The sequence below is a fragment of the Oncorhynchus mykiss genome, chromosome 7 (genome assembly GCF_057628025.1).
Source record: "Oncorhynchus mykiss isolate SJ-2025 chromosome 7, ASM5762802v1, whole genome shotgun sequence".
Classification (NCBI taxonomy): domain Eukaryota; kingdom Metazoa; phylum Chordata; class Actinopteri; order Salmoniformes; family Salmonidae; genus Oncorhynchus; species Oncorhynchus mykiss.
Window position 1 is genome coordinate 70,497,911 of NC_143028.1, and position 15,885 is coordinate 70,513,795.

Sequence of the window (15,885 nt, forward strand, 5' to 3'; positions counted from 1 at the left end):
GAGACGTAATGTTGGAGACGTAATGCTTTAGTTGGAGACGTAATGTTGGAGACGTAATGCTTTAGTTGGAGACGTAATGCTTTAGTTGGAGACGTAATGCTTTAGTTGGAGACGTAATGTTGGAGACGTAATGTTGGAGACGTAATGCTTTAGTTGGAGACGTAATGTTGGAGACGTAATGCTTTAGTTGGAGACGTAATGTTGGAGACGTAATGCTTTAGTTGGAGACGTAATGTTGGAGACGTAATGTTGGAGACGTAATGCTTTAGTTGGAGACGTAATGTTGGAGACGTAATGTTGGAGACGTAATGTTGGAGACGTAATGTTGGAGACGTAATGCTTTAGTTGCAGAAGTTATGTTGAATTATGTTTGGTTGTCAACACAACCAAATATCAACATATTTTGCGCCACTGACTTAGTCTGGCTTTAATTCCAGTTTGTCTACGAATTAATAACTGGTATATTGGATTCACATCTCCATCTCAACCAATAATCAAAGTCAAACAATAAGATTAAATCAAATCAAACTTTATTTAAAGTGCATTTAAAGTTTGATTTGATTTAGTCCTATTCTTTAACTTAGATTTTTGGTTGAGATGGAGACATGAATCCAACATATTAATGATCAACTTGAAGATGACATTTCAAATCAACCAGAGCTTGAAACCCCTGGCCTATATGTATTGTTTATTTTTAGTTGAACCCTGGTTTGAATTGAAACAAAAGACAGTACTTCCGCCTTCATTGACCTGGCCAAGGCTTTCAACTCTGTCAATCACCGTATTCTTAACGGCAGACTAAACAGCCTTGGTTTCTCTAATGATTGCCTCGCCTGGTTCACTAACTACTTCTCAGATAGAGTTCAGTGTGTCAAATTGGAGGGCCTGTTGTCTGGACCTCTGGTAGTCTCTATGCCACAGGGTGCCACAGGGTTCACTTCTCAGGCTGACTCTTTTCTTTGTATATATCAATGATGTCGCTCTTGCTGCGGGTGATTCTTTGATCCACCTCTACGCAGACGACACCATTCTGTATACTTCTGGCCCTTCTTTGGACACTGTGCTAACAAACCTCCAAATGAGCTTCAACGCCATACAACACTCCTTCAGTGGCCTCCAACTGCTCTTAAATGCTAGTAAAATCTTCAACCGATCTCTGCCTGTACCTGCCCGCCCGACCTAAGCATCACTACTCTGGACGGTTCTGACTTAGAATATGTGGACAACTACAAATACCTAGGTGTCTGGTTAGACTGTAAACTCTCCTTCCAGACTCACGTCCCCCCCCCCATATTTGTTTTTCTACTCTTTTGCACACCAGTATTTCTACTTGCACATCCTCATCTGCACATCTATCACTCCAGTGTAAATTGCTAAATTGTCATTACTTTGCCACTATTGGCCAATTTATTGCCTTACCTCCTTACTTCATTTGCTCACACTGTATACAGATTTTAACATTTTGTTATTGACTGTACGTTTGTTAATTCCATGTGTAACTGTGTTGTTTTTGTCGCACTGCTTTGCTCTATTTTGGCCAGATCGCAGTTGTAAATGAGAACTTGTTTTCAACTGGCCTACCTGGTTAAATAAAGGTGAAATAAAAAATAAATAAAAAAAGTAGGCCATCACTATAAATAAGAACTTGTTCTTAACTGACTTGCCTAGTTAAATAAAGGTTAAATAAAAACCAGCCCCCACCAACAACATATGAACTCACACTGACACCCCTGTGTAAAGCACTTCCTGTGTAGTGATAAATCCACTTCACACCACTCCCGCCCCCATACTTCCAAATGTAGTAATACATTCATGCTGTCTATTGAGCAGAAAGAGCTAGAGCCAAGTACAGATGTTGAGGGTCGATCCCTTGGCCTGACCCCTTCCTCTTATCCCCCACCCTCTGTCCACTCGAGGTACAGACACAATGACACCATGCTCTGCACCAGGACCACTCAGATGATTCCAATTATGGCCAGGCCAGTTTGACGAAGCGCAGTGGAAGCGACACCATGGATAGTCTATCACAAACACCGTAGTGCCGACTGCGAGAGAGGAAGGGAGCTTTGAGGTGGTGGGGAGAGATGGGGTTGTAAGTCGCATTTGATTTGATTCAAAGATTTTAAGATGTTATATAGGAAAACATGTACATGAAATATAATCATGTGTACAATCAAATAGTTCAATGTTTAATTGAAGCCAGAGGATGTACCACACAAAGTACCAGTAGTACTTTGTGTGGTAGTACTTTGTGTGGAACAACAAAGTACTACTGGTACTTTTATCTCCGTGACGGGCCTCAAGGTTGTGAACACAAAACATCCTTCTGCATGGGATTTCTCAGGAAGTAAACAATTTAAGGCCTAAAAAACAAGCTGCGTATTACATTTCAATGAGGTCGTCGAAGCTGCAGAGTGAAAGTGCTGAATCATATTTTATTTTCTGAGTGACTGAGTGATTTGGTCTCGTGGAAACTGAAAACAAACATTCCAGTTTTTCATGGGAAACTCTTAACATGATTGAATTGTGCCGGTAGTCGTGAAACAAACTACTACAAGTGAGAGCAAAGAAAAAGCTTGAACTTGTTTTGTGAATTGTCCCAGTTGTTCCAATCAGCCTAAAATGCAACATATTCTCCTGTTGTCCAACACTCAAACAACAATGATCAACCATTAATAACCATGACCAAGAGGACACAAACCATTTTGTTACTCTCCTGAGAAAAGAAAAGCGTTTCTGCAATCAAGGTGTGTAAACACATGCTACATGACCAAAAGTATATGTTATGGAAGTCCCTTCAAAAAATTATATTATCTAAGTTAATAGTTGAATGATTATTGTTTTTACAGTACATGTATCAGGGAGCTTAGACTGACTTTTGGATAGGATTATGGTGTCTGACTAGAGCACAGGGATATTCTGAGAATCTAGATGAATCAATATACTCCTGGTTTATGATCATATTTTCATCTTTGGACCTCAATTTATTTCATGTGAATAACTACACTACATGACCAAAAGTATGTGGACACCTGCTCGTCAAACATCGTATTTTAAAATCATGGGCATTAATATGGAGTTGGTCCCCCATATGCAGCCTCCACTCTTCTGGAAAGGCTTTCTACTTGATGTTGGAACATTGCTGCGGTGACATGCTTCCATTCAGCCTCAAGAGCATTAGTGAGGTTGGGCATTGATGATCGATGATTAGACCTGGGTCGCAGACGGCGTTCCAATTCATCCCAAAGGTGTTCGATGGTGTTGAGGGTCAGGGCTCTGTGCAGGCCAGTCAAGTTCTTCCACACCAATCTCGACAAACCATTTCTGCATGGACCTCACTTTGTGCATGGAGGCATTGTCATGCTGAAACAGGAAAGGGCCTTTCCCAAACTGTTACCACAAAGTTGGAAGCACAGAATCGTCTAGAATGTCATTGTATTCTGTAGCTCTAAGATTTCTCTTTATTGGAACTAAGGGGCATAGCCCGAACCATGAAAAACAGCCCCAGACCATTATTCCTCCTCCACCAAACATTAAAGTTGTCACTATGCATTCGGGCAGGTAGCATTCTCCTGGCATTCGCCAAACCCAGATTCGTCTGTCGGACTTCCCAGATGGTGAAGTGAGATTCATCTCTCCAGAGAACGCGTTTCCACTGCTCCAGAATCCAATAGAGGCAAGCTTTACCCCACTCCAGACGACGCTTGGCATTGCACATTGGGGACCTTATGCTTGTGTGTGGCTGCTCAGCTATAGAAACCCATTTCATGAAGCTCCCAACAAACAGTTACTATGTTGACGTTGCTTCCAGAGGAAGTTTGGAACGCTCAACGTGCTTCAGCACTCGGCGGTCTCGTTCTGTGAGCTTGTGTGGCCTACCACTTCGCAGCTGAGCCGTTGTTGCTCCTAGATGTTTCCACTTCCCAATAACAGCACTTACAGTTGACCGGGGAAGCTCTAGCAGGGCAGAAATTTGACCAACTGACTTGTTGGAAAGGTGGCATCCTATGACGGTGCCACGTTGAATGTCACTGATCTCGTCAGTAAGGCCATTCTACTGCCAGTGTTTGTCTATGGAGATTGCATGGCTGTGTGCTCTGTTTTATACACCTGTCAGCAACAGGTGTGTCTGAAATAGCCAAATCCAGTCATTTGAAGGGTATCCACATACTTTTGTATATGTTCCTGTGGCTATGTGTTCAAAGTTACTTGCTTTAGAAGAATACACAAAAAAATGACAACAACCTGGTACCACATGGTGCCCAGTGGTGCTACTTTAAATGAATTCCAGATAAACAAACAAGCATATCATAGGGTACTCCTGTGTATCATTTGTCCATGTAATATGCTATTTATGTCATTTATGTGGCATGAAAAAAATACTTTCTGCACTGGAGTTGACCTTTTATGTGCTGGAGACCTGCTGAGTCCTTTCACATATCATGGGTCACGAGGGAGAGGGGAGAATAGCAAAGGAGGCCATTCCGGTATAATGCCCTGGTCTCAGGTAACGGAGAGGGGACTTCAGCTCACCCATAAACGGCCAGTTTGAGGTCAGGAACACAGATGTTGTCCTCCCCACAGTCCAGCTGAATTTGGGCCTGCAGAACAGAGGGATGGAGAGAGATTTATATTTTTCAAATAAAAAATGTGATCTGATCGTCATCTAAGTCACAACAATAGACAAACACAGTCTGCCTAAACTAATAACACACAAACAATTATATGTTTTCATGTCTTTATTGAACACACCGTGTAAACATTCACAGTGCAGGGTGGGAAAGGTATGTGAACCCTTGGATTTAATAAACTGGTTGACCCTCTGGCAGCAATAACCTCAACCAAATGTTTTCTGTAGTTGAGGATCAGACCTGCACAACAGTCAGGAGGAGTTTTGGACCATTTGTCTTTACAAAACTGTGTCAGTTCAGGAATATTATTGGGATGTCTGTGAGCCGCTCTCTTGAGGTCATGCCACAGCATCTCAGTCGGGTTGAGGTCAGGACTCTGATTGGGCCACTCCAGAAGGCGTATTTTCTTCTGTTGAAGCCATTCTGTTGTTGATTTACTTCTGTGTTTTGGTTCATTGTCCTGTTGCATCACCCAACTTCTGTTGAGCTTCAAATGGGGGACAGGTAGCCTTACATTCTCCTGCAAAATGTCTTGATAAACTGGGGAATTCATTTTTCCGTCGATGATAGCAGCAAAGCAGCTCCAAACCGTGATGCTCCCTTCACCAGACTTTACAATTGGGATGAGGTTTTGATGTTGGTGTGCTGTGCCTCTTTTTCTTCACACAGTGTTCTATGTTCCTTCCTTCCAAACAACTGAACTTTAGTATCATTTGTCCACTGAATATGTTTCCAGAAGCGCTGTAGGACATCCGGATGCTCTTTTGCGAACTTCAGATGTGCAGCAATGTTTTTTTTGGACAGCAGTGGCTTCTTCTGTAGTGTACTCCCATGAACACCATTCTTGTTTAGTGTTTTACGTATCGTAGACTGGTCAACAGAGATGTTAGCATGTCCCAGAGATTTCTGTAAGTCTTTAGCTGACACTCTAGGATTCTTCTTAACCTCATTGAGCATTCTGCGCTGTGCTCTTGCAGTCATATGTGCAGGATGACCACTCCTAGGGAAAGTAGCAACAGTGCTGAACTTTCTCCATTTATAGACATTTTGTCTTACCGTGGCCTGATGAACATCAAGGCTTTTAGAAAAACTTTTGTAACCCTTTCCAGCTTTATGCAGGTCAACAATTCTTAGGTCTTCTGAGATCTCTTTTGTTTGAGGCATGGTTCACATCAGGCAATGCTTCTTATGAATAGCAAACTCAAATTTTGTGAGTGTTTTTTATAGGGCAAGGCAGCACTAACCAACATCTCCAATCTCGTCTCATTGATTTGACTCCAGGTTAGCTGACTCCTGACTCCAATTAGCTTTTAGTGAAGTCATTAGCCTAGGGGTTCACATACTTTTTCCAACCTACACTGTGAATGTTTAAATTATGTATTCAATATAGACAAGAAAAATACAATAATTTGTTTAAGCAGACTGTTTGTCTATTGTTGTGACTTAGATGAAGATCAGATCTCATTTTTTAGACCAAATTATGAATTTGTTTTGAACAACTGCTGGTACATTTACAACTGCAATGAAGATGTATGAATAACCTCCTAAATGAGGGAATGAAGGGGAGAACTGAGGGAATACGTGAAGGACGGAAAAAGGGAAAGCAAATAAGAGAAGGGGAGAATGAACAGAAGGAGAGTTTTGTTTTCGTGGGTATGAGGAGAGCAATGATGTTCAAGAAAGGTAGACATACTGCAACACGAGGAAAGGAAGGAATAGCAGGAAAAAGGAAAGTCTTGCACGGCTTAGGGAAGAGAGGAGAGGAATTGGGGTCCTAAGCACTCTGTCTCTCTCTCTTTCCTAGTCCTTTTTTTCTCAGTCTCCTACAACATTGCAACTGTGTACTGTGAACCCATTGTTACACTACCAGCCCATCCATCCCAGCAGCAACATGTGGCAAACATTAGAACCCCAAAGGAATGCTACGACAGTGCGGGGTCGGCATGGCGGTCACTCACTCCGTCTCCATGGAGATTACTAATTTAAAGCCTCCAATGTTATCGTTCATGCAAGTCCATGTGGTAATCGGTCAGTCAACACAACATCACAAGACAGAGGAAAGCACGGGTCTGGTAATGGTCACACAATCACCAAAGGCTCTCCTCCCTCCCCCACTCACTCACTCTCTTTCATCCTCCACCTTCCCATCACCCACTCTCCATGGGACAAAAAGGGCGTTAAGAAGAGGAAGAAACTTTATTCATGTTTTGACAAGTTTAGAAGTGGAAGAGGAAGAGAGAGAGAGAGATTGCTAAATGTTTCAGTGTAATAACATGAGCATGGAAAGTTCAAGTTGTTCCCAAAAGCTGTTCTCTCTACTCTAGGTTGTATTGGTTTCTCTGCCAATAGTGAGAGGCTTGGAGCACACACACACACACATAAATATAAAAACACACATATAAACACACACACGTGCTCCAAGTCTGCCTTGCCGGGCTCTCGACATGGCGGAGACCACTGGCAACATACATAAACAAACCACAACCAGATGGCTAGCCTCAGCGCCCCACCCAGAAAGAGCCGTCAGTTCTCCCTCTGTTTTTTGTCGCATAGCCGTGACTCCCCACCCTCACACCCTTGAGGATTCTACTCTCAATTCGGAAAGGCTACCCCCCGTTATTTGTCCTTATCGCTTACGTGACAGCATGGGCAGTGCCATTGAAGGTTTTCATCTATTCTAAAGTAGAGTAAAAAAGGCTTTGTAGCAAGTGTGCCATCTATCTAACTCTATGGCTATAACATATTGTAATTCAGTGCCTAGTATATAAGGACTAACCCCCAACCTTTAGCCATATGGGGATCAGCACTACTGAGGGGTCCTCCATATGAAATCTATTTCAAAATGGACACTTCTGACCTTATCCCTTTCTACTTCCTGGTACAAAATGTAAATACCGGGGGGAGTAGATAAGGTGCACATTGTGTGTTTGTGGTTAAGTCATGAAGTCTGGTACAATAACTAAATTGTGTATGCACTATGTTCATAGTCTACCGTCTATAGCGGGGTTAGGCAACTAGATTCAGCCTCGTGCTGATTTTTGTCGGAGCGAATGCCGGAAAATAATGATAATAATTTGTACATTGAAAATTGACCACAATCCCTCTAGGTCCCTCTAGGTTGTGTATTCTAGAGTTTCAGTATGGGTATACGTAGTGCACCTGCTCTAAACTTAGTTATGCGGTCTGGTAAATGTGACCAGATATTGTACTCTGCTCTACAAGGTGTGATGTCTGGCATGGTTGGGGTCAAGTCCAGTTCGATTCAGTCAATTCAGGATAACAACTGAAATTGCAAATGTTCCTAATTGAATAACGTAGTTAGTACATACCTTCTGCTTTATAATATGTGTTGTCTGGTAGTTTAGAATGGGTTTTAGGCCATGGAGGTCCAGTTGAGCGAGAGGATCCAGGCTAAAGTTGAGGGTGATGTAAATGGGGGACAGTTTATCCCGAAACTCCCCTTCACTCTACAACACACATGAGGAAAGAAGGTCAAAAGGCATCACCGACACACTCAAGAGGAAGTGAATCTGACCTTACACTGACCTTTCTTCATGGTGTGTTGAACTTCAATTTGACTTATTGTAAACTGGTTGAGACTCTGTGGACCTCTAGATTTAAATGTACATTGTAGTAAATATAATGTTATAGGTCTGTCTAAATGTACATTGTAGTAAATATAATGTTATAGATCTGTCTAAATGTACGCTGTAGTAAATATAATGTTATAGATCTGTCTAAATGTACGTTGTAGTAAATATAATGTTATAGGTCTGTCTAAATGTACAGCGCAAGGGAACATTTTCACTTTCAGTCCTATTGAAACTATAATCAAAAACAGATTAACTGTCAAATGTAGCATTAAATGTTTCAGCCTGTTTCAAGTTACTGGTGTTTTGAAGGCTGGATTCAAAGAAACTAGCCAACATTTTTGTGCAACCTTTTGGTCCAGAGAGATTGGTCGGGAAGACCCACAGTTCATTGGATCAATGTTGTTTTTATAATCTGGGATTTTCTCAACATGTCTGTGAATAACTCGGTAACATTTGACTTAAAGCTGGCAGGTATAATGCTTTATAACAAGGCTTATAAGGCTCTTTATGTATCAATCAGCATTTCAAATGATTGCTATTTAGTCTATCATTATGAAATGATTATTAGACATACTAAAAATACATTATAAACTCATGCAGTTTAACAGCAACATCTCTCTGAGTGTTTGAAGTTTGAAGTGACTAACGCGCAGGTAGATGCGGGTGTCGTGACACGTTGGTCCTCCGTTGGCCATGGTGATGGTCTCCAGCAGGCTGGGCTGATGGCTATCTAGGAACAGAGTTCTCCTCACGGATGACTCTCTCTGTTTCTGCTCCAGATGGTCCAACTGCACCTCCACCATAAAAACTGCACAACATACACACACACAATAGAACATGTCACAAAAACAAACCCCTTATAACATACTGTTTATTTAACCAGGTAATTTGAGTGAGAACACATTCTAATTTATAGCAACAACCTGTGGAATAGTTACAGGGAAGAGGAGGGGGGATGACTGAGCTAATTGGAAGCTGGGGATGATTAGGTGACTGTGATGGTATGAGGGCCAGATTGGGAATTTAGCCAGGACACTAGGGTTAACACCCCTACTCTTATGATAAGTGGCATAGGATCTTTAGTGAACACAGAGAGTCAGAACACCCATTTAACAACCCATCTGAAAAACAGCACCCTACACAGGGCAATGCCCTGGGATATACAGAGAAAATAGTGCCTCCTACTGGCACTCCCAACACCACTTCCAGCAGCATCTGGTTTCCCATCCAGGGACTGGCCTGGACTAACTCTGCGTAGCATCAGAGCCAAGCCAGCAGTGGGATGCAGGGTGGTATGCTGCTGGCTAACTAAAGCAATTACATACACTGTTACTATGCATACACTAACACAATACACACACACACACAATTGCAAATACCCATTCCTAAGTGCAGACACAAACACAATCACACACCCACACACATAAACACACACGCACACACAAACCTCGCAATGTTTCCCCTGTACTTCCTCGATTGTCCTTTCATCTTCATCTTAACTGCTAAATTGACCACAGTGAGTTCAGGCATATTTGCGACCACACCAAGGAAGATAATAGGGAACAGCTGTGTGGAGTCCTTACAAAAGAAAACACTAGTCATGTCTAGATGCAATACAGCTTTTGTCAAATTGACATCAAAAGTGTTTTTGTTTTTTTTTACATTTTAGCTACCCCTAACCCTTTCCTAACCTTAACCTAATTCTCCTAACCTGCTAAGCTAATTCTCCTAACCTGCTCTGTAAGTTCCCCTAAACCTGCTACGAAAAGTCAATTTAGACAAAAGCTGTATCCCTTGTAGACAAAACAGAAAACACTGGGCTCACCTAGATCAGCAGGGAGGTGCTTCCCATTGGCCGAGAGGCAGAAACTGAGGTTGACACTGGAGAGAGAGTGAAGACAGAGAGACAGTATTTACATGTCTTAAGTAGATCCATGTAGAGCTCTAAAACATTTGGCGGTATATAACAGTATATAATAGCTCTACCTCCACCAACGAGAAAATGTATAAAAAACATTTGGTCACAAAAATGTTTTATGTAAGAAATCTCTCACAAGTCTCGTGCTAAATAGCCTGGTTGCCAGTCTGTTTCTGTGTCTCTTGCCAAATCCTTGTGGAATGATCATGTTTGGCATGACAATGACAATGGAGTGGGGAAGAGCACAAACAGATCTGCTAGGCTACATGCTAACCCACTGAATGTAAATGCATTCAATCTTTGCACAGAACTGAAGCCCAAATCAACCTATCCCCCTTTAAAACAAATTGCTCAAACTTTACAAGGGGAGGTAAAAAACAATGTGTGTGCTTTTGATTATTTTAGAGTGTATGCATATACAGAATATGTGTGCTAAAATCTGTACATGTGTGTGTATGTGTGTGGTCAATGGTCATCTGCCTGCGCAATGGTAAATGTGTGTGTGGGTGTGTCATCTCATGCATGCTGTGTCCTAGGCCGATGTTCCAAATAACATGTCATTCAAAGTGAATGGCAACCCGCTCCACCCTTTCCACTGTCCATCCCACCTCTACTTCTCCCTCAGCCTTCCCAAGGCTCCCAGCAACCTGAGCGTTAATCAACAAGACACAAACAACAAGCAACTTGTGCGGTACTAACAGCAGATATCAAGATAACAGCCACTAGGCTTTCATTTCAGCGAGACTAAAAGTGGTGAAGTGTTCCCTTTGCTTGGGCTCAGAATATAGACTGTCCTCAAACACTCATACTGGAACGAAGACTGGACAAGCTTGTCAAACATGGTGTCATTTGACATTCTCAAGTGGTGAATGCCAGACATTTTGTCCATTGACATGGTTTAAGAGTGGAAAATGTACTATATAATAGGTCTTGGACTCAGTGTTGGGTCTGTCTGTCTGTCTGCCACAATCTATGCAGTTTCTCTGTTGATGTCTGTCTGTCTGTCTGCCTGTCTAATACATCACAAAGATGTAGCTGCCTCAGTTAACTGATGGAATATCAGCAGTGTTTTAACCAATCAGATTCTTTTGAAAAGGAAAAGAAATGTATCAACGCACCAAGACACAGAGATAGTCTTGTTCCCATTGGACACCATACAACTCTTCTCCTCTGAGTTGATCATGGTAGGTTGCACAGTAAGAGAAGCACTGGCGTTGACAATAGGCCGAGCCCTGATAGAAAAATACCAACCAATTGGAAGACGTGATTACATCAATTAAAATCTTTGATTCCAATACAAAATTGTAATTCAAATTACATAAAGACCACATATAAAACAATGTTTTCAGATTGAGGTACATGTTTAATTGAACAAATAAAATACAAATAAAGGGCTGGTCAGCTAGCTTGAGCACAATGAGCCAATCAAGTTCTGGTGAGAGCACATACCTGTACAGAACAGCCTTGTCAGCCCCAAAAGCACCTACGATGAGATCTGTACAAAGATGACACCAATATTAAACACTAATAAGAAATTGTAAAAGGCAAAACAATTAAAAACAAACTGAACAATTGGACTAAAGAATTTTACCTGGGTACCCATTCTGGTCCAGATCTTTCTCTCCGCGGAGGGCATAGCCAAAACTGGCAGGAAAGGTGCCAGAGGCCCATTGGCCAGCTAGAGCCTGAGTGGGCGTGTCCTTCAGCCCACTGGCATGCCCGTTATAGATGAGGACCAATCCCTGTTGGTCGTCTCCTCCAAAGGGACAGCCAATTGCAATATCTAAGATAATCAACAAAGTTATGCAACCTCATAATGGCTAATCCCCACTCCCTCTGGCCTGAGCTTCGTTATGATCTTGCATGAAAGATCAGAACCCCGTAGACACCAAACGGGGGAAAAACTGACCCAAAAAAGGGAGGGACTACCTTAACTTGTCCAATAACAAATGATCAATTTCGTTTTCCTTTGCAAAACATTTTGCTACAGTGTTCCTTAATGAATATGACCCAAGCTTTTCCAGAGTGCTCACCGTTGAAGCCGTCCTGGTTGAGGTCTCCCAGCGGGGCCAGGGAGCTTCCGAACCTCCCGAAGGCCTGACTACCTCCCAAGGGGGGCAGGCTGGGCTCAAACAACAAGGGACGCTGCTGTAGGTACACATAGACACGGCCCACCTCCTCCCAACGCAGTCCGTCAGACCCCCTCTGCATGAACATGGGAGCGCCCACCACCAGGTCATCCAGACTAAGGCCGGGGAGAGGGGGGCGGGGGGGATAAGATTACTTTAGGTCCATTCCAAGGCCTCTAAAGTTGAGTCAATGTTTATTAGTGTGAAGGATGATGTTGGAGATTTACATTGTATGGTGACTCTTCCTGAGTCTCCTGACTATCATTCTAATAGGAGAGTGTCCTATCCCTCTCTGGTGAGTCTTCCTGAGTCTCCTGACTATCATTCTAATAAGAGAGTGTCCTATCCCTCTCTGGTGAGTCTTCCTGAGTCTCCTGACTATCATTTTAATAGGAGAGTGGATGTGAGAGTGGCCAATGGAGAACCTGAAGTGTAGGAGTAGCTACTGTATGACAGGGAATTTTTATGACTCATGAGAGAGTGAGGAAATGAGAGAGTGAGGAAATGCATGACCATGAGAACTTCTGAAATACTCACTCTCTCTCTCTCTCTCTCTGCTAGCATAAGCTGCCTGTCCAAGTCTGTCTGTCTGTACAAGTCTTGTCATACCTACCTTCTCTTTGCTCACTTAGTCTCTCTTTCTCTCTGCATCTCTCTCTCTCTTCAGCTCTCTCTTTCCTTCCTTCTCTTCATCTTTCCCTCCTTCTCTCCATCCGCTAACTCACTTACCCATCGTTGTTGATGTCGGTGGCTGCCACTGCATAGCCGAAATAGGAACCCATCTGGAAGACATTAGAGCAGACAGAGTTAGCCTGTCATCACACCGTGGGGCATAGCATCTCTTTCTTTCTCCTTCATTCTCTCTTTTGACCATTTTCTCTCAAATATCCCCTCTACCAAGAAGCTTTCCTCTCTCTATTCGTCTCTATTTTTATTTGTCTCTCTCTCCCTCCCCCTCTCTCATATCCCCTCACCCCAGAAGCCATCCTCTCTCCTCTCTGTATTCTCTAAGCTCAGTACCAGAGCTTCTGTAAGCTACATGAGAGGTAGAAGAGGATAGTTAAGAGTTTGGAGGAGGCGGGGAACTCAAGCTGCTATAGGTATCTCAGCGAGAGAGAGAGAGAGAGAGAGAGAGAGAGAGAGAGAGAGAGAGAGGATGGGTCAATCAGCGTTGTTATCTTTGACGATTTTATATTATGCCGTAAATGACGGACTATTGTCAAGAGTTTAATATTACAGCTATTTTCCTCTGGTGAATGACTTCACCACACTGAGAGAAGAACCCCATCTTGCACGTTGTCTATGTCGTTCAGAGCTACCTTAAGTCTGGGCTACCCAAATAATTCTCTGTAGTATACTCTAACCAACATCCCTACAGTATACTCTAACCAACATCCCTACAGTATACTCTAACCAACATCCCTACAGTATACTCTAACCAACATCCCTACAGTATACTCTAACCAACATCCCTACAGTATACTCTAACCAACATCCCTGCGGTATACTCTAACCAACATCCCTACAGTATACTCTAACCAACATCCATGCAGTATACTCTAACCAACATCCCTGCAGTATACTCTAACCAACATGAGGCAGTATACTCTAACCAACATCCCTACAGTATACTCTAACCAACATCCCCGCAGTATACTCTAACCAACATCCCTGCAGTATACTCTAACCAACATCCCTGCAGTATACTCTAACCAACATCCCTGCAGTATACTCTAACCAACATCCCTGCAGTATACTCTAACCAACATGAGGCAGTATACTCTAACCAACATCACTGCAGTATACTCTAACCAACATCCCTGCAGTATACTCTAACCAACATCCCTGCAGTATACTCTAACCAACATCCCTGCAGTATACTCTAACCAACATCCTTGCAGTATACTCTAACCAACGTCCCTGCAGTATACTCTAAGCAACATCCCTGCAGTATACTCTAACCAACATCCCTGCAGTATACTCTAACCAACATCCCTACAGTATACTCTAACCAACATCCCTGCAGTATACTCTAACCAACATCCCTACAGTATACTCTAACCAACATCCCTGCAGTATACTCTAACAAACATCCCTGCAGTATACTCTAACCAACATCCCTACAGTATACTCTAACCAACATCCCTGCAGTATACTATAACCAAATCCCTGCAGTATACTCTAACCAACATCGCTGCAGTATACTCTAACCAACATGAGGCAGTATACTCTAACCAACATCACTGCAGTATACTCTAACCAACATCCCTGCAGTATACTCTAACCAACATTGCTGCAGTATACTCTAACCAACACGAGGCAGTATACTCTAACCAACATGAGGCAGTATACTCTAACCAACATCCCTGCAGTATACTCTAACCAACATCCCTGCAGTATACTCTAACCAACATCCCTGCTGTATACTCTAACCAACATCCCTGCAGTATACTCTAACCAACATTGCTGCAGTATACTCTAACCAACATGAGGCAGTATACTCTAACCAACATCCCTGCAGTATACTCTAACCAACATCCCTGCAGTATACTCTAACCAACATCCCTGCAGTATACTCTAACCAACATCGCTGCAGTATACTCTAACCAACATGAGGCAGTATACTCTAACCAACATCACTGCAGTATACTCTAACCAACATCCCTGCAGTATACTCTAACCAACATTGCTGCAGTATACTCTAACCAACACGAGGCAGTATACTCTAACCAACATGAGGCAGTATACTCTAACCAACATTGCTGCAGTATACTCTAACCAACATTGCTGCAGTATACTCTAACCAACATGAGGCAGTATACTATAACCAACATGAGGCAGCAAAATTAAGTTCATGATATGGCTACTTGTATTGAGTCATGTAAATGTATGGTATGGAGACATACTGTATACTGTACATCTCAATAACAAAGTGATTGAGGTGCCATAATTTACTGAACAGCCAAAAGCACTGTGTCTTGACTCTTGGCTACCACTATTCTTTAAACAGCTAATGGCTGATTTCTTGTGTTTCCACTGTAGCCTACGTGTCATTGGCTTGGCTGGGAAACTATGTAATGTAGAAAACAGTCTCGTACCCATGCAGGCAGTCTTTTCTTTTGTTTGGAGTGGGTACGCAAACTAAAACACTAAACCTCATCAAAATCTAACACAACCGTCAAGACATTGAGCTACACACCCAAATCTAACACAACCGTCAAGACATTGAGCCACAGACCCAAATCTAATACAACCATCAAGACATTGAGCTACAGACCCAAATCTAATACAACCATCAAGACATTGAGCCACAGACCCAAATCTAATACAACCGTCAAGACATTGAGCTACACACCCAAATCTAACACAACCATCAAGACATTGAGCTACAGACCCAAATCTAACACAACCATCAAGACATTAAGCTAAATTATCAAATCTAACACAACCATCAAGACATTGAGCTACACACCCAAATCTAATACAACCATCAAGACATTGAGCTACACACCCAAATCTAACACAACCATCAAGACATTGAGCTACAGACCCAAATCTAACACAACCGTCAATACATTGAGCTACAGACCCAAATCTAACACAACCGTCAAGAC

The 15,885-nt window shown here is 42.4% G+C and overlaps 1 protein-coding gene across 1 annotated transcript in view; it reads right to left on the minus strand.

Annotated features, from left to right (window-relative positions):
- LOC110528502 (integrin alpha-5) overlaps positions 1-15,885 on the minus strand; it is a 68,770-nt gene that overhangs the window by 11,062 nt on the left and 41,823 nt on the right. The window contains exons 11-19 of the mRNA XM_021610605.3: positions 13,001-13,053; positions 12,176-12,387; positions 11,734-11,925; positions 11,592-11,637; positions 11,261-11,374; positions 10,050-10,105; positions 8,872-9,032; positions 7,961-8,098; positions 4,534-4,601 (exon numbers count right to left, since the gene is read on the minus strand). Of these exons, the coding sequence (XP_021466280.2) occupies positions 4,534-4,601; positions 7,961-8,098; positions 8,872-9,032; positions 10,050-10,105; positions 11,261-11,374; positions 11,592-11,637; positions 11,734-11,925; positions 12,176-12,387; positions 13,001-13,053 (1,040 nt within the window). The remainder of the gene's footprint in view (positions 1-4,533; positions 4,602-7,960; positions 8,099-8,871; positions 9,033-10,049; positions 10,106-11,260; positions 11,375-11,591; positions 11,638-11,733; positions 11,926-12,175; positions 12,388-13,000; positions 13,054-15,885) is intronic.